The sequence below is a fragment of the Bombus pascuorum genome, chromosome 1, assembly GCF_905332965.1.
Source record: "Bombus pascuorum chromosome 1, iyBomPasc1.1, whole genome shotgun sequence".
Classification (NCBI taxonomy): domain Eukaryota; kingdom Metazoa; phylum Arthropoda; class Insecta; order Hymenoptera; family Apidae; genus Bombus; species Bombus pascuorum.
Genome location: NC_083488.1, coordinates 15,250,579 through 15,275,751, shown reverse-complemented (window position 1 = coordinate 15,275,751; position 25,173 = coordinate 15,250,579). Strand labels below are relative to the sequence as shown.

The following is a 25,173-nucleotide window of genomic DNA, read 5'->3' as shown; positions in this document are numbered from 1 at the left end:
TTTGCCGAAAAAGGATTATGTTTTCAAAATTTTGGTTAAACAGGGGATGAAATAAATTTAAAAACATTTGATACAGTAGAATAAGTAGAGAAATGGTCAGACGTTAAGATTCAATGTTTCTTCATTGCTCGGTCTATCTCGTGCGTGAAAAAGTTATAGTTTATAAATCTTGTTTCAATAAGGAATGGAAATATAACTAGTTGACACAGTAGAATAAGTAGGGTGATGGTCAGACATAATGTTTCAATGATTTTCAGTCAGTAGACTTTCTCTGTTTATTGTTTGCTGACAAGAGCATTATATTTCTCAAGTTTCAGTTTACATGTTGGATGGCTCATTAGTGACATACACATCCTGGATAATAAATCACATAAAATTTACGTCACACAGAATGTGTACTAAATTAGTTTCTACATTAAAATACACAATTCCGTCCGCAATGTATTCATCATCCTCGTTCCTTCAGTCTTTTCATTTTCTATTATATTCTCCACAAAAATGACAGCTATTCCCTTCAACACGTATCATTATTTAAATTTCCGCGGATTATTCAAAGAATTACCGCCTTCATTACCTCGGTCTCTATCGCAATTTTGATCTCCGTTTAGACAACAGATTCCGACACTTTCGTAACGATCTGTATCTCGGTGACGATCCAATTTCAACGACACCGTCGGAGGAAAGGGCGGCGAGGGAGAGGCTGAGGGCGCGCAAAAGGATCGGTGAGCTGAAGAAGCGGAGGAAGGCCAAAGAGAGGAAACAGAGGTTGAAGCAAACTGGCGAGAAGTCGGCGCTCGAATCGCCGCCAGCTATGGCGCGCGCCGCGCTCAATGAAACAATAATGTCGAGGTTGGATCTCAGCTGCTTCATGAAAGCTCGCAGAAAAGGATTTGCTAAAGCTCCTCTGCTTGAAAACGCGAATCCTGCCAAGTACGCCAGGTTTGTATCTCATTTTCTTTCTATCTCTATCGGGAAACAGAGGGATAAAGGAAGCGAATGTTTATTACGTTTGTACCTGTTTCTCAACTATTTTCTAACTTGATTTGCGGTTTGATGTTTCGTGGTATACCTCGCAAGTTACACATTACTCTTTTGTATGTTTTTCTTGATTGTTTGAACATGATCATAGAGTTGATTTTTGAGGTAATTGAAGGAATTCTTTTTATTGTTTTGATTTATTTAGTACGGCTGTGTTTCATATAATTGCTATTTGCGATATTGCATTGTAAAAAATATGGAGATTGAATAGGATTTCGACAACTGTTTATTAATGCGATAAAGTGACGAGGAATTCAGAATGAACACTTAAAAGATAATTATCTCCTTATTTTCAAGACGTCTTACGTTTCTGATATCAGATGCAAAAAATGATAGTAGTAATTATATTATGCATAATGACGTTTAACATGCGAAAATAGCATTAGATGTATTTAGCGGTTTGCCTGAGCGCTGCCAGGTTCTTCCCAAAGGATCAATGTTTGAAGATTCTTTATTATTTATTGTATATTTCTTGTATATTAGAGGGATCGGGAATCGAAGAAAAGATAATATCAGGGTTTAAGAAGGTTAATACTGGATGAATTTTTAATAGAGAGTAAGCAAAAAATTCCATATAAATATTTCTTCAATTTGACAATGATGTATCGATAATTACAAGTTTGAAGGATCGAAATAGAGGCTGTTACCTAAATTCGAATTGAAATTGGAGAATTAACTTCGTAACTTGCTGTAACGTCAGAAACTAGGTCGGATGAGAAATTAGAGAAAAGCGATACATTTGTTAACGCGTCCCTTGCTACGCAGGTCGCCGGTAGTTTATGATATTTCTGAGAAGTAATACTTTTCAATTTTCATCAATCAAACAAAAATATTGGTCATTATATCGATTCAGCCATTCAGGTAATAGATATAATACTGTGTGCAGATTCTAATCATTTAAGCTCTCACGATCGATAGATTCCTCTAAACAGATCTCGCTTATCAACATCATATTCCCATGAGTTGAAATAGTCTATTGAGGATTTCTATACATCCTGCGTTTCGAATTTTCCCGATAGAGAGCTTCCGTACCTGATTAAGTGGCATACAGAGAGTTCTAATGTAACTCTCCAGTCCTACAGAATTTTGTCTCGTAGATATAAGAGCAAATCTTGGTAATTTGATTAAATGTATACGGTAAATCTTTTTATTGCAAAAGATTCTTCTCTCGTAATATTCTGTACAGAACTTTTCGATTAATTCAACCAATTGTATTTCAATTTTCTCAATAATATAATTCAGAAATGTAAATATGATAAAATCCAGTTCTTAGTTTATTGAACTTTCAATTTCTCGGTCCACCAAATTTCAATTTTTTCGCTATATATCCACTTTTATTTCGTTAATATAGATATGAGACTTAACTTTAGGCACGACATGAATTTGAACATAATATCAGAATTTTTTCTATTTTCATCGTGCAAAAGATAAAGTAGTTTTGAACATGCTGTGTGAAGTAACGAACATTATATTGACTTATGAAGATTAACTGATATCTTATTAACGTAGCGTCTCGTTCGATAAGGATTTATCGCAATTTCGAGTGCGGGATACGACCACCAAACATGTTTCTCTGGGTACTTTTTTTCAGGAGGAAGAATATACTGCCACCGTACAATCGATACCTCGTAGCAGTTTACGAGTGCACCAAGGGATACGTTTTCGAGGACTCCACGGCTGATCGACTTTTCTGCAGCGATAGCACTTGGTTAGGCGTACTTCCACGTTGCGTAAAAGAGGAAGGTAAGATGCCGTGAAAACAAAATCGATACACGGAAAAATATTTGTCCGAGACATTCAAGATAATACTACCTTTTAAAACGTTTTCGGGCAGAAAAATATAGAAAATTGAAGTTTTAAAGTAACTTCTATGTCCAAGCTTCAACTTGACTCACGATGGAACCTTCTTTTCTTTCCTTTGATTTTGGTGGGAATTAAAACGAAAATGAAATAACTTTCAATGAAAGCTTCACGTAATTTTATACGTTAAAAGAGTATTTTAGTTTAATGCATCGCGTTGGTGTTTTCAAAAAAAAAAAAAAAAAAATCGTGAGGCATTTTTGTATCAGCGTTTTCTTATCTATTTTTGTTATGCTTCGACAATACTCGTCATTTTTTTATACAGAAATAATTAAAATTAACTAAATTAGAGGACATTGATTAAAATAACTATCTCATCTCATATCTCATATCTACACCGAAAAGACTCAACAGAATTTTAATTTTAAAAGTTCATCACTAGTTCAATTTCTTTTTGCAGAATTTTCAAAGAAATTCTATTACACTGGGAAAAAGAGGAAAAATTTTCTTATACGTTTTATATAAAATCAATACAAAGGAATTGTCCATATTACAAAAGTTCATCACTGGTTGATTCTCATTTTCCAGAATTTCCAAAGAAATTCTATTGCTTGTGGAAAAAGAATTTTTACAGAATTAACGCGAACATAACCGGAGTGGGGTGTGATATTTTCCTACACTACAGGTTTTATAAATTTCAAACTTCGTCACCGTAGATAACACCATATACCAGACACAAAGAATCCATAAAAATATCGCGCTCGATCAATTTAAAGTCGCTTCTCGACGGGGGAAAGTCGGTCGGATAAGAGTCCACGTAGGGAAAAATTCATTGGCTTTTGTTTCAGAAGCGACACTGAATAACGTGAAACGTTGCAATCAGGATCGTGGTGGGTGCGAGCATGTGTGCGAAGACACTCAAACGGGCGTGAAATGCTCGTGTTTCGACGGATTTCGTGTCAAAGGATCTTCCTGCATAGGTGATTTATGTTTCATTTTAAACGTTATAATTGCAACTATTGTTTCACGATGATATACGTGCGGATGGAAAAAGTTGGACGAAAGATATTGTTTATAGTGTTACACAGTTTGATGTATTCATTCTTGACAACAAATGCTACCATAAGGTGCATTCGTGAGTTAGACAATTTGTTTTAGAATTAACGAAATAGTTTTACCTTAATCGGTAAAAATAAATAAGCAAATATATATATTTATATAATATATATAAAAGTATATATATACATATATATGTCGTGATGTCCTTAGAAAACGGGGTGTGTAATGAGTCTTGCTGCGAGTTATCCATAGTTGTTTTATTTATGGGAATGTATTACAAACGCTAACAAATGATGTCGATGATTGAGTAATCGTGATAACTATGACGATGAATTTAGGTTCGATAACGAATACACGGTCAACAGGATGACAAGCGTTCTCTGTATTAGTCGAACTTATCGAATAGAATCTCAGTCCAAGTGAAACTGCCCTTATATACTCCTCTCCGTATTCCTCAGGTCAATCTCTGTTTTTAAGGAGAGTTATTTAATTACTTTATACCTCTGTTAAGTACACGTCCCTCCCGCGACCATGGCTACGTTCAGTTACACATTATGTCACTTCGAGCTCAAGCCCACTGTCATAAATCTCGGATAATCATAATTGACTTGACTCATAAACAGCTATTTTTTAGTTTTATTGTTTAAGTACTGCTATAATAAAAAGTCTGGACTAAAGTATTGGGGACTTTCCCAAACATACCGAGAGAAAGGCTCCGGTGTCCTTTCATCTCCGACATATATATATGAGGTGGTTTATTATACGTGTTGGTTTACTAAAGAGACCAATGATAAAATTGTAATAGTCAGTGTAAATTAAAATCACTTTAAGTACAAGTACAGAGATAGTGTATACCGGACGTAATTGTCGCTCGGTGAATGCTATTGTTCAATTCTACGCTCGCTATTCGACTGTATGACTCGCTATAATGATCGTCTTAGAGAGCACGGTCGTCTATTTGTATCGACCGGTGGTATTGCAAAAAGTTCAGACATAACTCCGGTTGACCATTACAAATAACGGCGATAATGTTTTGTCCGGAATTCGTTTACCTTTGAACCTAGCAAACCAAAACAACGTTGGCACAACAATATGAGTCTCTCTCGATTGGAATCTTTCATTGACTCATATGCCGTTATATATATATGATGAATAGATTAATTCATTTCAGAAATTAATTTGATTAATTGCAAATAATTTTTCACGAATTGTTATTGTTACAATTATATTATTTCAAATTCAAACGAATTACCATTTACTATGAGACTTTGCTATCAACTTGGTTCAAAAATTAATTCAACTAAGTGCCAGAAATTGTTATTTAACTTGTGAAATATGGATATTTTAAGCAGTATTGGTAACATCGGAAGAAATTCTTTCTTTCAATTATTCATAGTATCTAATATCTCGTACCGGCAAATCCTTGGATTTGTAAAGCCGGTAGGATCTGAGATTGAGATATAGCACAGTTGTCACGCGGGCGCAAAAGGTAGAAACCGTGACTTACAATTTTCTATCCCTAAAACCTACGCTCGGCGCGACCATCCCCCATGTTTCTTTCGTGCAACTTGCTGGAAATACGAAAGGGAGTAGAATCTGAGGTTGGAGGATCGCGTAGTTCAAGGCGTGAAAAAAGCAGATACGATATTGAATGAGAAACTCGTAAATCGTGAGATCTCGCTTTCCTTAAATAAATTCTACTAAATTCCGATAAATTCCTTAGAACGTATATGGTGGAAAGAAGGGTTGCTGTTAGAAACACGGATGCGTCTGCAATTTTTAATGTCTTTAAAGAGATATAAAATGAAGGGTACTTTTTGACACAAATAATTCCCTGCTGAATTTTAGATATTTTTTAATAATTCCTCAGATTCTGAGTAATTTGAGATAAAAAAGAAACCAAGAAGCAAAGATTCTGAAACCGATACCTATCTCGAGAACACAAAATTTTAGGCAAATATCTGAAATTCCAAACAGACCGCAGCTACAACCAATCATCCCAATCATCATTAGAGAACAATCCGGCATCCATCAATCGTTTCGTTCCGTTTGGCCAGAAGCCGGTGAATAAATCACCGAGCACTTTCGCGTCGATTAGTCAACTTAACAGGCGACTGTGTGCGATTCGCAGACGACGCGTGGCTTGAACACGGCGGAGGTGCCTATATAATCCCATTGTATGCTAATCGACGTCGGTATCTCCGTGAAAACGAGCTCGCGAACACAAGCTCGAATCGAATCGTGTTTCAAGTGCAACCGCGCTCGCCTCCAGTCTCTACGTGCCGGAATTCGTGTCGTCACGATAATCTCCTGTCTATAAATTCACATTCGCGTGGTCACGCGCGATATCGTGTCGTCGAAAAATTGACGAACGATGTATGAATGCTCTTTGGCAACTGGTCCTTGATAAAATGGCATTTATTAGAATATTTAGGTAATTTAATATTATGAAGTAAATATAAGCTATTTTCAATATCGTTTAATTTTTATCTTTTTAGTTAGAGCTAGAATATCTCATTAATCTTTTCGTAATTCTTCTTTACGATCTAACGTAAACCAATGTTTTATGTGATTTTTATAAACTTAGAAAAACGATACAAATTTTGGATATGTATTTGGAAAGGTCGATAACAGGAATAAAAAAGTGGAATGATAAAACATTTTGAAATAGTATATTTTTGGAATAAAAAGTACAAAAGTATTGAAATATGAATTCAGTCAAAGACGCGAATATACTGCTGCGATTCGATTTAACATTGTAAATAATTGTTTTGATAGCAGTTTTCTCGTTGACTCTTCACAGACATAGATGAATGTGCCGAAGGTACAGCTGGTTGTGCGCAAATTTGTCACAACAATCCTGGCTCCTTCCATTGTGAGTGCCGTTCTGGTTACCAACTGGGAATTGATGGTAAATCATGTCTGGGTGAGTTATAAGATCAATTTACTCTTTTACACCCCCTAGTCGTTTTTTTTTATACAGCGAAACTTATAATTATATTATCTTTGTGCATTGTATACAAGATAAAACATATTATTATCGAAGTTCAATTTCTTTGTCAATAAAAATATGAATCTGTACAGACAATCGCGCTAATAATTAGAATTAACAGTATCAACAATTTCAATGGACCCGCCAACCTCAAATACCGGTAAAAGGTAAAAAAGAGCACAAGAGGAAACAATACAAATAAAATGAAATGAAAAATCCGCTGCATTTTATTCATTTATTAGCTCGACGCGTCGTTTAACGAGGCAAAAACTCGGAGATTCGTGCAAAGAATTTGTATGGCGGACGTTCAACTCACATAACGAATTAATTTAACCTCACCCCGCCCCCAAGATACCCAGTAAATTCAGCTTTTCCTGGGTAACTAGCTAAGGTGAAGGAAGCGAAGCTTTGGCTTTCCGCGATTCAACAGCAAACCGAAGAATTACAAACAACCCTTCCGTTTATCGAATTACGTATTGCGGTTCGTACATTTGGACGAGTTTTACCGTCTGTCCCGCTAATTCAAACTGATTAACCCTCGAGAACGAGTGGAAAAAAACGTGGAGCAGTTGAATGTACAGGAGGAAATTTAAATTTGATACGAGCCATTTCAACGAAAGCACTTTTGAAACGAAATTTCGAGACGGGCATACTATTTCGCGTTCAACTTTGTCGACGTGGATTAAATCAACGGAATTGGATGAATTTTTAGGGAAGTTTTGACGGTTCTTGATTAAACTGGTTATCGTGTTCTTAGTTGGCGAGTAATTAGAAGTTAGGCGTAATGGAATATTTCTTTTATTTCTCTTAATACAATTCGCACAATTATAGTTATCATCAACTGAATTGGATTACATTGTGGAGGAGTGTTAATGGTTCATCAGTACATTGATCATAGTCCTTTAAATTTCTTATGGCGTAATTAAAAATTAAACTCGAACAGAGTATTCTTTTGTTTATATTATTCCTATTGATATCTTGTAATTGTTATAAACAAAATTAATTAAATATTTGGGAGAACTTTAACCGTTCTTTAATAAATATATTATATATGGTGTTCTTAGTCATGCAGTAATTAAAGTAAATATAATAAACATAATTGGATGAATTTTTGGGGCAATTATAACAGTCTTTAACTACAAAATTACGCTTTCTATCGTAAAGTTACTTTGAAACTTAGATGTGAAATACTTTTCGATATTTTCTTCGTAGTATTAATAGAAAGGTACCGAAAAATATGATGTTTTTTTAAAAAGTTTACGTTGTCGAAGCATCGAATGATTGGAATGTGGCATATCCTGTAAAATCCGGTGGGCGTTTATTGACTTTGCGAGATAGTTCGATTGGAATTGAATGGAATCGATGCTTGGATAATTGAAAGCACTATTAACTGGTGCTCAAACAATCAAGAATCTATTATAGCTGCGCATAGTTGTTGTATCACACGATTCCGTCTTCTTTATCAGAAATTTGTTTATACCAGAAGATAATTTCAAATTAATTACATTTCTGCTTTTGATGTTTCTAAATTCTCTGTATTCTTTCCCTTTCGTCACTTTTCTTATTACTCTCCTGTTAATTCTTTAGCTGTTCGTTCAAGCATATAAATATTCAACTGAAAAGAATTCTCTCCATAAATTGTTATAAGCGAAACAGAAAAAAATAATTCTTCCTTCTGCTACGGCTTTATAAATTATTCACAGACTCTTTCACAAATTTTTCAAATAAATTAACTTACCTTTATTAAACTAATCTTAAACTTTTGATGAAATTTTTCAATTAAATTTTATCTATTAATTTAATTTATTAGTAAATAAATTAAATGAAACTTTCATTAAAGTAATGATACTACATATGCCATAAAGTAATACTTTTATCAAATCAATGGAACACATTCCATTAAACCATTGTTTGAACAAACAATATCTCTTTCCATGTCTCTATCGTACTCGGTTTATCGAAACTTCAGATCCAAAACTTCTTACTTTCTTCGTTCTCAAAATGTGAAACGAATGATCATTACTTCAAATTGAATTAGGTTTGGATTAAGTCAGTTACGATGCTTTGCGAGAATCGCTGCTCGATGCTGTGTGAGGAGCTAAATGAACAACGAAAGTAGATAGTCGCGAGTTTTGTTCGTTAAATTTCGAAAGCAATTCACAAGATTGCTTGGTTGTTCTCGTTCAGACGTTAACGAGTGCCTGGTGAATAACGGGCATGGCCCATGCCAAGGTACTTGCATCAATCTCGAAGGGAGCTACGAGTGTAGCTGCGCCGATATTCCTGGTCACAAATTGGCTCCGGATAATCACACCTGTGAGGATATCGACGAATGTTCGACGAACAACGGTGGATGTTCTCATGTTTGTTTGAATACACCCGGAAGCGCCTTTTGCCTCTGTCCAGATGGCTTTTATCTGACCAGTGACTGGAAGACTTGTCAAGGTAAACCATCTTTCCGTTATATTTTAAGAATATCTGAAATGTTCGATAGAAAATTCCGTTAGAAGCTATTACGTTATTGAAAAATTATTATTAAAAAAGTTATTGCGTGTTATTGGAATACACACGCACACACAATGGAATTTTATTTATATACTTAAAGTAATGTTGGAGGCAGCTGGATTTGTAATATACAGTAGATATAAAAAGTATTTGTGCACCATTTATCATTGCATTGATATACTAATTAGTTGAATTCGACTATAATAAATTGTGTACCATTTAAATATATAGAAAAGCTGATAATTTTATTTCAATATATAATTTAATATAGAGTATATGTTGAAAACGAGTAACCATAATCTTTAAAAAAATTAATTTAACATAAATATAGTTTGTTTGATCTTCGTTGTCTATCATAATTAGATGATACAATTTATCTTATTACTAGATGTGAATGAATGCGAAAACGCATCCAAGGTTTGTGAGAATAATACTGATTGTGAGAATACTATCGGTTCGTTTAAATGCGTCAGCAAGCCGCAAAAGATGACAAAGATTCTTCAGGATGAGGATTACGACACGGAAGATGACGACGACGATGATTACGACGAGGAAGAGAGTATCACGGAAATTCCAGAATTCGGAAAATGCGAGGATGGCTTTCGAAAGAATAACAACGGCGAATGCATTGGTTCGTACATATTCTATTTTTATGTAGCACGAATTAGTAATGTTTGACAATGATGTTTATATGGTAAATTGAATTTACCAAATTGATTTTTTAAAATCATTACTGTTTCAGACATTGACGAGTGCGTGGAGGGTGACGGAGGCGAACCTCACGGTTGCCAAGAGGAGTGCATAAATGAGCCTGGTGGTTACTACTGTAGTTGCCACTTAGGATTCGAGCTCCATGAAGACGGTGTGTCCTGTATCGACATCAACGAGTGCGAAGGAACATCAACTCCATGCTCCCATACTTGTAACAATACCATAGGTTCCTTTGAATGCATCTGTCCTACAGGATTCATCCTGAAAGAAGACAACCTTACCTGCGTTCGTGCAAAAACTTGTGAAAGTCTCACAACACCCTGTTCTCACGAGTGCCAGGAATCAGAAGATGGACCTATTTGCGTCTGTTCTGGTGGATATCAGATTCATGAAGATGGAGTGAGCTGCACAGACATCGACGAGTGTACTCTGGACTTGTGTTCTCATTTCTGTGTGAATTTAGAGGGTAATTTCGAGTGTATCTGTCCGGAAGGCCTTGAAACACTGGAACACGATAAATTTAATTGCACTGACATAGACGAGTGCACTAGAAGCATGCATAATTGTGAACATGAATGTGTAAACATTCATGGCAGTTACACTTGCAGCTGTCGACCTGGATTCACATTGAACGACGATAAGAAGACCTGTTCAGATGTGAATGAATGTTTAAACGATGAACATAGGTGTGACCAAGTTTGTGTAAATTCCTTTGGCAGCTACAGTTGCTCGTGTCGTAAGGGGTACAAACTTTCTGAAGATAATTTCAATTGTGAAGATATAAACGAGTGTGTTAACGAGGAACATGGATGTTCCCACGAGTGTGTCAATGAAGAAGGAGGATTTAAATGCAGTTGTCCTTTCGGTTTCTTATTGAGCAACGATACTAAAACTTGCCAAGATGTGAACGAGTGCTTAGAAGGCACTCATCAATGTTCCCACGAGTGTACCAATGTACAAGGATCATACGAATGTAGATGTCCTCTTGGAATGATGGTAGCAGAAGATAAAAGATTGTGTATTACAACTGACGTGTGTAGGTTGGCTAATTGTTCTCATATTTGTGAAAAACATCAAGATACATTCAAGTGTAGTTGCCCTGAGGGATTCATTATGCAAGATGACGGGAAGACGTGTAATGATATCGACGAATGTCTCGAAGATGAACACGATTGTTCTCACGACTGCGTAAATGCAGTGGGAAGTTACAAATGTGTCTGCCCTGAAGGCCTGGTGCTTCTACAAGACGGTTTGACATGTGAGGATCCATCTTGTCCCCGAGGATTGCGTGAGAATGAGAAAGGACAGTGTCAGGATATCGACGAGTGTTTGGAACAGAATCACGAGTGTTCGCATATCTGTATCAACGAACATGGCTCCTATCGTTGTTCCTGTCCTCCAGAATTGATGTTATCCAATGACAGCATTACGTGTGTCTACAGCGATCCTTGTTCTCACCTATCCTGTTCTCATCTTTGCATACCGGATGGTTCGTCCTACAGATGCGATTGTCTTTTTGGATATAGAATAAGTAGAGACAATATAACTTGTGAAGACATCGATGAGTGTCTAACTTTACAACACAACTGCTCCCACGAATGCATAAACACCATCGGCGGATTCGACTGCGCTTGTCCACCAGGATGGAAGCTCGATGAGGATCTAAGAAGCTGCCGAACATACACCAATCGGAATTGCTCGCACACGTACGAGGAAGACGGCGAAGAGAATCGTTGCGGTTGTCCCGAAGGATTCGAGTTGCAGGAAGACGAGAGTACTTGCGGCGATGTAGACGAGTGCGACGAGGGACTTCACTCTTGTAGTCACGGTTGCGTGAATACCAAAGGATCTTACTACTGCGAGTGCCCTGCTGGTCTTCGATTACAAGCAGATAGAACAACCTGCCAAGACATCGACGAATGTCTTGAAAATAACGGAGAATGTTCTCACGATTGCGTAAACACCGAAGGCAGCTTCGACTGTACATGTCCGGAAGGGTACGAGTTAACGGATGACCGCAAGATCTGTTTGGACGTGGACGAATGCAAGGAGGATCTCCATGAATGTTCCCATCGATGCGAAAATTTGGACGGTGGCTACGTCTGCTTGTGCCCAGAGGATTTGCTCCTCGGGCAGGACAATAAGACCTGCTCGAATGAGGGCCCGTGCGAACGTGCACACAATTGCAGCCATACATGCGTGAACGTCCACAGTGGTTACAAATGCGAGTGTCCCACCGGCTGGAAATTAAGCTCGGACGGTTGGACGTGCGAGGAAATTGATTTTTGCGCCGGTCAACACGACTGCTCCCACGAGTGTGTCACCAGCCTGGACGGTTTTCAGTGCCGCTGCCCGACCGGTTATATTTTGTCCAAGGACAACAGGACCTGCCTGGACAAAAACGAGTGCGAGGAGGCGAACAACGAGGTAAACAACGGTTGCTCTCATTCCTGCGTCAACACAGCCGGCAGCTTCGAGTGTGGCTGCCCGAACGGCTATCGACTGGCCGTCGATCGAAGGACCTGCGAGGACGTGAACGAGTGCATCGAGGACAACGGCGGTTGCTCTCATCTCTGTGCAAACATCGAGGGTGGCGTCGAGTGTGCTTGTCCTGATAATTACAAGTTGCTCGAAGACGATGGGAAAACATGCGTCGAGATCGACGAATGCTTGATCGATAACGGTGGTTGCTCTCATTTGTGCCATTACGAAAATGGCACTGTGTCCTGTTTCTGTCCGCCTGGAATGCTCCTGGAGGATGATAATGCCACTTGTACGGAAGAGAACAAGTGTTACGTAGATAATGGTGGATGTTCACATTTTTGCAACAACGAGAATGGACAGATATTCTGCTCCTGTCCATTCGAGATGACCTTGTCAGAAAATGGAACCATTTGCGTGGAACAAAACAGATGTTTGGTGGAAAACGGTGGCTGCTCTCACGATTGCCATTACGAGGATGGAGAAACGTCTTGCCACTGTCCGGTTGATATGATCCTTTCGGACGATAAACTTCTTTGCATTTACACGAATAAATGTTTCGTCAACAACGGCGGTTGCTCCGACATTTGCGCCTATTCCAACGGATCTATCAGCTGCGAGTGTCCATCCGGATTCAAGCTATCGGAAGAAGATAACGCCACTTGCATCGATATCGATGAATGTTTAGAATTATTCGACAACTGCACGCACAAGTGCTTGAATACGGACGGGGGATTCGAATGTTCCTGCAACGGAGGATTCAAAGTGAATCCTATCGAACCCGCTTTTTGCGATGACGTGGACGAATGCGAGGACTCGAATGCAGGATGCTCTCATACCTGTCTAAACTTGGTAGGATCGTTTCGTTGCACGTGTCCATCAGGATATACCTTGGAGAACGATAATAAAACATGTAGGTTAATCGATGGTTGCAAACAGAACAATGGAAACTGTTCCCATCATTGTCACCACGAAGAAGGCAACGAAAAGATTCACTGTTCCTGTCCTCTGGGTTTCAGATTGAAACAAGATCAAAGAACTTGTGAAGATATCGACGAATGTGAAGAGTTTGAGAATGACGTAGAACTAGGTTGCTCTCATATCTGCGTGAACACCGAAGGAGGCTATTACTGTGAATGTCCTTCAGGATATATTTTGTTACCAGAGGACAAGAAAAATTGTATCGACGTGAATGAATGCCTCAATAGTCAGCACAATTGTAGCCACGACTGTTTGAATCTTTTAGGAAGCTACGTGTGCACCTGTTACGAAGGACACTATCTGCACTCTGACAAATCCACTTGCCTGGACATCGATGAATGTCTCGAAAAAAATGGCGGCTGCTCCCACCAATGTACCAACACTATAGGTGGTCATTTTTGTTCCTGTCCAACAGGTTACGAACTTTCTCAAGATGAAAAGACCTGTGTAGATGTAGACGAATGTGAAACTGACATAGCTGATTGTTTCCATGAATGCATTAACACGTTAGGTTCATGGAAATGTGCTTGTCCCGATGGTCACGTTCTGGCAAATGACTCCAGAAGCTGCGTGGATATCGACGAGTGCAAGCTGAACAACGGAGGTTGTTCTCACGCGTGTTATAACATTATCGGAGGTGTTAAATGTAGTTGTCCCATTGGGTTGCGTTTAGACGAAACTGGAAAGACGTGCAGCGATGTGGACGAGTGTTTGACAGAAAATGGTGGCTGCTCGGACATCTGTGTCAATTTAGAAGGAAATTTTTCCTGTCAATGTTTGAGTGGTTTCCATCTGCACACGGATTCCAAGACTTGTTTGGACATTAACGAATGTGAGATGGAAAATGGAGGATGTTCTGATAATTGTATAAACGTGGAAGGCAGTTATCGTTGCGAGTGTCCAAATGGCTTTTTTTTGAAAGATGATTCAAGATCTTGTTCTGATACAAACGAGTGTGAAAATAATAATGGTGGCTGCTCTCATGAATGTATTAACGAACTTGGTTCTTATCGATGCGATTGTCCAATTGGTCACGAATTGAAGAATAAATCATGCCACCACATAGATCCTTGTGGCAATAACAATGGTGGCTGCGAGCAGATTTGCAACGCGAATAATGGCACGGTTTTATGCACGTGCAAGGAAGGTTTCCAGTATGACGAGACCGATCGTTCGAGGTGCAAAGATATCGATGAATGCGCTGGTCGGCATGGGTGTGATCAGTTGTGCGTGAATACTATTGGATCGTTCGAATGCACATGTAAGGATGGATTCAAGATGCAGAATTCTACGTGTGTTGGTGAGTATTATGAACATATCTCTTTAGTTTTGCTTGGTAACTCGAGCCCTGTTCCATTTAATTATTTAGCTTCTTAGTTCATTTTAAGTATAGAAATATGTATGCACAATATTTAGGATTAGGACAGATATGTTGAACTATTTAGCTTCGAGATTTAAATTTTTTAATTGATGATGGTATCATTATTTTCTGTGTATTTCTTAAGACCAGACCTTTCTTCTTCGATCGAATATAACCAAGCATTGCATGAGGTAGAAAATTAAAAATTCAGGTCAAGGAAAATTAAGCACGTACAATATGTATTTACAGTCGCTTTTTTTGCGCAGGTAGCATTATTGTTGAAAAACCGGAAACATAATACTTTACCTCGGTATTTCACTTTTCTTAGAATTCGGTTTCATTCGTTACCACAGTTTCCTTGAAAGTTTGGTTTCTTGTTCCTCGTGGTTTCAATTTGCAGATTTATTCATAATTACAATAAATTGGACAGAATAATAATACCGTTACATAGTATTAAAATTAAAATTTCATGTTTACAAATGAAAAGTTTGAATATGATTTTGCAAACTATGTGCATAATTGAAGTAAATAGAAATACTTCGTCAATAGAATTAATTAGACTTTATTTATCCAATTGTAATTATTAATCGTAAAAGTGAAAGACAACACGAATGTAGTTATTATTTTTCCGATTTATGTTGGTTAGTTTTCTTTCTAGTAATTAAATGGCTAATACACCGTCATTTTTATTATTCAAACTCGAGAATCGTATAAATCAATAAATGAAAAGAAATATTACACAGTTGTTAAACCTCATGACCATCATTTGTTAAAACGTCACAATAATCAACAATATTTAGACTATGGATTTTTACGCATTTATAGGAAATTTGAAGATGTAAAAATGCATAGAATATACATAATATGACACAGATATGATACAAAAGTAAATAAAATATCCAAAGCGGAATACTTACAATGTGTAGCAGATAGAACAATTTTCTACCTAGCTTCCATTTTTTAAAATTATATTCGCAAAAATCTGAATGCGCACGAATATCCGAAATGTAATAATAATTTTTTTCTAACACTAATCATTTTCAGACATCGACGAATGTACAACAATACCCTGCAAAGGAAAGGAGTGTATCAACACTTATGGCAGCTATCGTTGCAACTGCGAGACAGGCTATCGATTGGACGGCGACGATTGTGTAGGTACGTGGAAAATATTTACTTGATCGAAATATTCGCTACATTTCTATTAAGCGCAAGATTGGACTGTGCAGATGTCGACGAGTGTGTCGAGAACGCGCCTTGCAAAGAGAACTGCATCAACACGGTTGGCTCATATCGATGCAGTTGCTCGCAGGGATTTAGGCCACGCGTAGATGATTGCATAGGCAAGTATGGTCGACTACGACGGTGTTTCGGAAGTGAAACTGTCGTCGTCAGACGTGGTGCATGCTTCACCTATGTAATTTTGGTCAGATGGAAAGGTGTCGCGACGATTAATCGTTTGTTAACGGCCAAACAGGAATACTTTGGCTCTCTAAAAGGCTGTTGCGCTCCAGAAATTCGGAGAATGTCGGAAGGAATTTCGAATGATGCTGAAGTTTGATTAGGAAGACAAAGAGTAACACCAGCGCCGATTTTCGGAATAATTGAACGCTCGTGTGTTTGGGAAACTAAGCAAATTTTCAATGAAATATTGCAGCTTGATTTAAAATATTTCTCCCTTTTTTTCATAAAGGAAAATTCAGAGAAAAGGACCAGACAATTATAAGTCAATGGTTACTTTGCATGATTATTTGAATCGTAAAAACGCCTCTTCCATAATTGTTGTTTAAAAATTCGGAACTATTGAAAGGAAAATATTTCAATTCACACACTTCACACTTTATAATCAAAGTTAATTAACACATGAATACGATCGTTTGAAAATTATGAAAAAACAGAGATATGCATATGTTGACTATAACACCTTCTTGTTTCTAATTAGATATAAATGAATGTGAGTGGAACAACGGCAGATGTGAACAAGATTGCATTAATACAGTCGGTTCCTATGTATGTGCTTGTCGTCCTGGCTATATATCCAGTCAGAGGTGAGAAAACTAATTAAATTTATTCCCTTATAGCTGACTATAAAACAAAAATATTCCAAACAATTGTTACGCATAATTAAGATGTCAGAAATAATTGAAGTTATTCTTGTTTTTAACCACTAACATTAAATTTCATCGCGAACGAAATATATTTTACGAAATTCAGTTCTCTACCTAATTTTTCTTCTGAAAATTGTTTCTATATAAAACAGAAATTATTTAGACTCCCGTGTGTATAAATTCAATGACACTTTATCGAAACGTTCGACGTAGTTCGTGTCATCGAGATTTTCGTAGACGAATTTCTGGCTTTTGTTTCCAGAAATAGAAGCCAGTGCCAAGATATAAACGAGTGCTTGAACCGTAACGGGGGCTGCAGCAGCGAATGTATTAACACAGCCGGAAGTTACTACTGTACGTGCAGCGGCGACCTGGTGTTGGCTTCCGACGAGAGAACTTGCGTTTCAGCGGAATTGAGATGTCATGCCATGGAACCGCCTTTGCACGCCGAAGTGCGTGACAATTCGTTCTATAAAATATACGTAACTGCTTATATATATTTGAAATATGTTAATTTCATCTGCATACATTTTCGTCAGTTTTATGTACGGAAACCTGCACGAGAAAGAAAAAGGCAGTATGGAATTATTTTGTAAAGATTATACACGATGCACTTTTTTCATTAAAAAAATTTTAATACGTGTTTTTTCTGGGGTTTTTAAAGTATTGATATGCGGGTAGTGGTACAAAATAAAAAAGAAATAAGTTACCCGAGCTATTTCGCTTTTAAAGGTTTTTTTTTCAAAAAATTCACCGGAAAAATTGCGAAGTGTCACTGAAATAAAGGAACATTCTGTTGTTTCGGAAAGAGTGTTTTTCTCCTAGGTAAAATACGTTCCCATATTTAAAACATTAGAATATTTACTAACAAATTCTAGTCAAAGTATTTATCTAAATTTAGTCCAATTTTTAGCTTCAACTAATTTTCCTCTAAAACATTTAAAACGGAAATTATATGTACATCGTATATATAAATTTTATCTCCATTTTACTATCTAACCAAAAGATATTGTAAATATTTCTCCAAATGCGACATTGCAAGGTGAACGAATTTACTACGCAACCTAACACATTAAAGTCAATATATCCTATCGCTTTCGAATCTCTATATCTGTCATCCTACTAACCAGTAAAAGGAAACCTGAACATAATAAAAAAAGAATCAAATCTCTGATCGTCAATACCCTCATTTCAATGTCACAGCCACTTTAATACCCAATCCTCTTACGTGTACGAATTCTCTAGCCGGCTCGGAACAATATTCTTAAAATTTCTGCTCCTGCAGACATATTGTATTTTTGACGTCCCTCTTATTCTAGATCAGATGCCCAGGTCATTCTTCCGGGGCAGTGGATTATCCTGTTGGAGCCAGATGTCATATACGATGTGGAAGAGGTTTCAGGCTAGAAGGACCGCACACGAGGTACTGCATGGCCGGAGATCGATGGAACGGGAAAGAGCCGACTTGTATTCAAGAATCGATCGTGACCGATTCCCGTTATCATTCAGGTGAGCTCTTTCTTTGACCTTTCAGCCCATGGTAATCCGTTGCGAAGTCAATCTTTAAATTTAGATGCTTTTCCTTAGATATTCCTTATTTATATTTTAATGTTTGATTAAAACTAGGCTAAGGTAGGTTTATTCGAGTCAAGTTAAGTAATTTGCTTGTAATTACGTGCTTTCAAAAGAAAGTTTGATCCACCCACGATTTCGAGTTATTTCTTCGATCCTTTTTCACATTCTTCCTTTATATTAATTTGTTGATGTTATTGTTATCTGTTTCTGACCAGATTCGTAACAAGACATCTTTAAATAACATTTTACGTTACGTGATATATTTCCATCGGACCATCACATGTTTGATAGGGTTTTAATCTAATGTGCAGAGTAGGCCACGGTAGTGAAACGATGTTATTTTCCTAAAAAAATTACATTCGCTTTGTAAAAAAATAATAATCCGCAGTGATTCGATTTAATAATATTTGTCTGCTACACAAAAAAGCATTAATTCCCAGTGAAACCATATTTTTTTAAAAATAAACTATTTAAAAACTTCAAAAAACTATTTTGTAAAATCTTTATAAAAAGAGTAGTAAATTTTGTAAAATCAGTACGAATTATGTAAAACATATTTCGATTTTAATTGCGTACAATGTTAGTTATGTGTAAAAATTCCGTTACCAATTAACAAAAATTGCACGAAGCCAATCTTCCAAATTATTTTAACGAAAATGTCAACTATAATAAACGGATTCAATAAAAGATTTGTACCCTTTCCTAATTTGTTTTCAACGGTGAAATTAACGAAGAAAATGCAATTAAGAAAATTAGCATAGCAGACGATGAGACGATATCTGGTCGGTGTTCTTTAAAATTTAGTGTGCTTCTTGAACGTCAAATTAAGTTACGTTAAATTTGGCGTTGCATTTGAAACTTTTATTATGACGGAGAATACACACTGTGCACTAGAGATATCTAGTGATTTGAGATCAAAATGATGGACGTTTTAGGTTGAAGCATAAATGTTAAATTTGAAATAATGTAGATTGATGTTAGAAAGATTTTATTTGTAGACATTACGGATGAAGAAACATAGAACGATAAAATTGTTGTTAAAGAAAGCTTCAGAAACCATACTTATACGTTGGTGTGTTGATATTATTTACTGTGAATATTTACGGTGGCTACAAAAAGTGTTTGCACATTTAATTTTCATATTATCAAATTTTTATAATAATATGAAAGTATTATTAAATAGTAGAAAAGTGTAATATATCTGGACCTAATTAATTACTATGTAAATATTGCAACAAATACACTCTGCAAATATTTTCTGTAGCCACTGTATATTCTTTGGAATATTTAATATGTAATTTCAATCGTTCGATCGATAACGTGTGTTTACCACATTTGTTTAAAGTTATCTCTATCGAGAGATATATAAAAGAAAAAAAAAATGTTGCAAAAAATCTAAGAAAATGCTCTGTCATAAATCCAAATAATTGTAACTCGTAGATTTTCCGAAACATTTAATAATTTTAAACTTCTGATTGATAATGCGTTTCTATCGTTTTCATAGAAATATGTAATATAAGGAATCCTGTGTATATTTAAAAAATGGGTATTATGTAACAGAAAAATAGAAAATGTTGACACATTTTTTCGAAAAATTTAAAAAAACGTCGCTATAAATTAAAATGATCCTTCCGAGGAACCGCGAAACGTGACGTTTCGAGTAATCTGTTAGCTCGCCTGTTGAGGGAACGAAATTACAACCTCGAGATCCGAGAGGGTCGGCTTACGTCTCATTTTCCAAAACGAATGGCAAAACGGTCGCGGAAAGTTGGGGAATCCAGTAGTCGGCTCGCAGGTGGCCTTTGCAAACGATCGGGAAGAAAGATCACCGTCAGCAGCAATTATTTACCAACGAAAATCCTGCCGGCGCATTTAATTAGTCACGCGGCCGGTCTAAACAGCTTTTAATAATAGGAAGTTCTGGCGTAAAGGCCGGTTGCTAACGACGCTATACGTTAACGCCATAGCTTAACGAGCTTGCAGAGACGCATTTCAGTTTTTTACATTTCATTTCCTACACTCCCTTGTGTTGTTTCCATCGTTTCGCTTTCTCTTCTTCCTGTCTATTCTGAATGTCTATTCTTCTCTTCAGTGATTTCCATGCCGCTTTGTTTCGCGCGACAGCGATGAGATTTCCACGTGTTGGTTGTCGTGCTTTATTGGAGCGTGCTGATAAGAGTCTTCTTCTTTTTACCTTTTTTGATGAAGATGAATTTATTGCCTGCTACTGAAATATAGAATATCAGTTAAAAAATTATATAACAATGACAGTAGCTTTATTGATCCTGGAATATCATATATAACCTTCTTAATCTAATTTATAATTCAGAAATCAAGCAAATTGAATATGAATTCTTGTTTAACTAACAGAATAGTTCCACAATGTTTGATAATTATAAGTAGTTGACTTATAAGTAGTTAATTTATTCGTATAGAGACATTATTGTATTATTATTATATTATATAATTATTAATATATTATTATATTATAATATTGTATTATTATTATTGTATTAACAGTAAAATCACATTATTGTATTATTACTTTGAAAATATAACAAAGATCGTCCAAACATTTGTAGTATATAGTATTGTAGAATTTGCAATCTATCATTGTAGAAGGGTAAAATTAAAAGTTCCACCTTGTCGATTCTAACATTGTATATCTACAGAAAACCCATGAGACACGAGACCAATAACTTCACTACACTAATCCATGATTCAAAATCCATAGTAAACATCTCAGATACAAGAGTCATAGAATTTCGGAATCTACGTACCCGAGGGCGTACAATTCACCAGAGATTACACAAAAGTCGCAGAACTTGCGTTAAACTAGTAGTTCAAAGTTTGGGAACTATGACAGTTCCATCTCCGAAATGATAGGATTTACCTTGATTCGGATCGGAACCCTTAGCTTTCTGACATTAGGGTTACAGAATCTTCTTCAGGCTGGTTGAAAGTCTAGAAACCACGACATTCCTCACTTGAAGCAGTAGAATCTACTACAAATCAGTTCAGAATTCAAAGATCTCGATATTTCGTTTATAGAATGCGTCTTGAATCTGTTCAGGAGCTAGGAATTTTTAGATTTCTAGTTATTCGAGACTGCAAAATTGTCTTGAATCAATCTACAGACTAGAAACCGTGATATTGATTTTCGAATAATATTTGTAGTAGTATCTACTTGTATTCAATTGGATCGAAGGCTCTTTTATTTTTGACTTTAAGGACGTAAAATTTTTTTCGAGTGAGTAATTAAAAGTATCAAGATCTCGACGTTTCTGATTTTAAAATGGTAGAATCCGCAGAATCTGCAAGGATTGATCTCAATGATTAAAGACCTCGACTCTTCCATCACTGAAGTCACTAATTTATACTTATTTTCAATCAACTCAGAGAATCTTGAGATTTTTAATTCTATATATTTTTCAATTCTGAAATTTGAATTTTACTGATCTTCTAATAAAATTATATTAGAGTACTTAAAACATTTGTGCGTTTTCATGGAAGTTCTAGTAATATTTCTTGTATATATAAATATCCTTCCTTACCGTCATTCAAAATGAAAAAACTTCTTCTGTTTTTAATGGAAAGTCTAGACACTTTATCGGTATTAAACAAACTGAAAATTGTAGCCGTGTTATACGAAATAATTCGAAAATTTCATTTAATTAATTATACTTTAAATATGCATCCGTTTAAATAACAACAATTTCTGTCCAATCTTCAAAAATTTATTCATGTAATATACCTAATAAATATACCTAATAAATTTTCAAACTCAATTTTCATATCATATGTAAGAAATCACTTTTCAATCACGGATTTACAATTTACAATTTTAGAATCACGTTGTATATATCACATGGACCGGTTTCCTCTTGCAAAAACTTATGCAAAACATTCTAGAGATACTATGATACGATATATCCGCGTACGGTATGCAAATCATAAATTCGGCACTATTCTATTTGGCGTCTTAGCGTCGGATGGGTCGAGAGTCACTTCTAAGTTGTGATAGCCATTAGAGACACTACTTCAACTACTTGAGAGGGAAACGCCGAGAACATCCAGCGACGATAAAATTTGCGTCGTGGATGCTAATACGAAAGACTTCGGAAGTGGTAGAGATCCAACGAGGAAGATTTCTGCTCCTAGAATTTAATATCGAGGGGTTGTCAGGTCACAGACTCTGATTACGATGATCCTCCAGTGAAGTGTGTTGATAATGGTTCTCTGCAGGTCAATAGCGACAATTAATTCAGAAGTTGAGCTTTATGTGTTCATAATTGGTCTGGCCTTTCTGACAAATTTCGAGTCGTTATAAATCAGACTTATGGTCTTATGTTAATCCATATTTATCGTTATCAGCTTTCTTGCTACCATTAGTGCACAGGTTGTTGGTTCGATGCCGAAGATACGACCTTTAAAAACAGGATTGTTAAAAGATGCTAGCAGAATATCACAGAACGAACAACAAATTGTACTTTAACAACTTATCGAGTAATTGAACAATAAATATATTTTTATTTTCTTTTATATAATACAAATATATCTATGGTAAAACTGACCTTAATATTACTGTATTATGCCCTATCTATAGAAAAATATGTGCGTTAATAAAAAAGAAAATCAGGTAAATGTGTGAATTCATGATAAAAATATGTACTACAAATTCTGCGAACAATCCAATAATTCTTTCGATAAAAATCCGCACCCTCGTGTTAGTTGAAAAAGATATCAATTTGCAATGAATACCAAATGTCAATTTCATTATGAGAAAAGCAAACCTAGGAATTAGCTGTCAATCAATAGCAATATATACTATCGCTCAAACGAGGTGTTTCAGTCGTTTGACGGGAGAGTCAACTCGTGAAAACGTTTGACTTCCACGCTATTTACTTCCGACCAGACATTCAGCCTAGCGCGCGCATTCTGTATGCATAGAACAGGGGCTGCATGCAATTAGAAACGCTTTTTACGGCGGCAAATAATTACGGGATATGGGTGGAACGCCGTCAAACAATTAGACGCGTAAAGTAGCTGGTCGATCTCGAAGAGGACAGTTTACCGCGTCTTCGCGTTAATTGAGTTCCACGAGTAATTTGGCGAGAAACCCAATCGATAATTCGACTTCTCACAAGTCGTGAAACGATTTCGCGTGACAATTTCAATGCAAAATATAGTTGCAACTTCGAAAAATATGATAAGTCATATAGCAATTTTCTTTGTTTTCTTTCCACTGAAATTATCTAATTCATCAATCCATTGATCTAATAAAAGAATTTAGGAAAGCACAGGTTGTACCCAATGTACTGAACACGAACACGATATATCTGCTTTAACTAAATATTGAAATGTGTTCTCATGTATACCGTCTTCTTAAAAAATGTAATTTCCAAATTTAAACTTTTGACAATTGACATTACGGTTCCCAATTTTTGTACTCTTATGGGAAGTTTAAAGATACAAAAATGCAGATAAAAATACACAAGTATATATAAAATGCAAAAATATATAAAATATCCGAAATAGAGTACTCGTTATAATACATAAAACTTGTTAAGATTTCAGTTTTCTAATAGTGTGCATAAGGATATTAATTTGTATAAATTGTAGTCTAATTTTAAGGTAATAACTTCATGTAACAGCTAATGTGAACCACATAGCTCTTTATGACGAGCTTTGTTGGGGCTTAATAAAAAAAAAATATTCGTAGGCATTTCGAAACAATGAATAGTATACGGTTGCATCACATCCTTTCCGGTTCCAATGGTTATTAACTATAATTCCAGACGTTTCATGGAACACCACATGTTTAATAACAGGCTTTGTTGCTTTAGACATGCCACGACCGTTCGTCAGGTGTCCCCGAGACATGGACGTCGAGCTACCCGCAAGGCAGAACACGATACGCGTCTCGTTTCCTCAACCTAAGTCCAACATGAACTGGTGGAGGTATTTATCAAGACACTTTGTCCATGTTATTATATCTAACGTTATTTCCGTAGGTAACGTAAGTTGAACGTGATGGTGAATTTACGATAAGGTAAGGAATTGGCATTAATTCTAATGTATGCCGATGGTTATGGCATTAGGCTGTGGAAAATACGATGTTTTTAGTTCTTTTTAACTCAGTAACTGACAACTCCTCTTGTGTATACATCTAAAAAAAATACACTGTACCTTATGACTATGAAATGATCATAAAATTTTGAATTTTTAATAACACCATAAAATCCGACTAGAAATATACAATATCGAACAATTAAAACTTACAAAAGTTTTCATTACAATCTCATTTTTCTTCTATCAATTTTTCTATAATAAAGTACTCTGTTATACTCGTTATACATACATAGCAATTCGTAATCCATGGTACAAGTGTAATCAGGGAGATTCTATGGCAGAAAGTAATACAAGAGTTAAGAATAACAAAACCCTGTCAAAAGCTTCATTTTGAAAAAAAATCGAATTTGGGTATTTGTAAAATATACGTGAATTTGGGCAGGGTTAGACAATTGAAAGGAACTATACATTTGACTTAAATCAATTCCAAA

General features: G+C 36.1%; 1 protein-coding gene across 1 annotated transcript in view; it reads left to right on the top strand.

The window, feature by feature from the left end:
* The first annotated feature begins 613 nt into the window (after positions 1-613).
* The window catches only part of LOC132906065 (fibrillin-1-like), a 78,850-nt gene continuing 54,290 nt past the window's right edge, over positions 614-25,173 (top strand). The window contains exons 1-13 of the mRNA XM_060957925.1: positions 614-939; positions 2,630-2,781; positions 3,687-3,818; positions 6,701-6,823; positions 9,077-9,334; positions 9,783-10,025; positions 10,137-14,867; positions 15,972-16,085; positions 16,157-16,270; positions 16,870-16,975; positions 17,298-17,487; positions 18,355-18,544; positions 24,457-24,571. Of these exons, the coding sequence (XP_060813908.1) occupies positions 812-939; positions 2,630-2,781; positions 3,687-3,818; positions 6,701-6,823; positions 9,077-9,334; positions 9,783-10,025; positions 10,137-14,867; positions 15,972-16,085; positions 16,157-16,270; positions 16,870-16,975; positions 17,298-17,487; positions 18,355-18,544; positions 24,457-24,571 (6,596 nt within the window). The 5' untranslated portion in view covers positions 614-811. The remainder of the gene's footprint in view (positions 940-2,629; positions 2,782-3,686; positions 3,819-6,700; positions 6,824-9,076; positions 9,335-9,782; positions 10,026-10,136; positions 14,868-15,971; positions 16,086-16,156; positions 16,271-16,869; positions 16,976-17,297; positions 17,488-18,354; positions 18,545-24,456; positions 24,572-25,173) is intronic.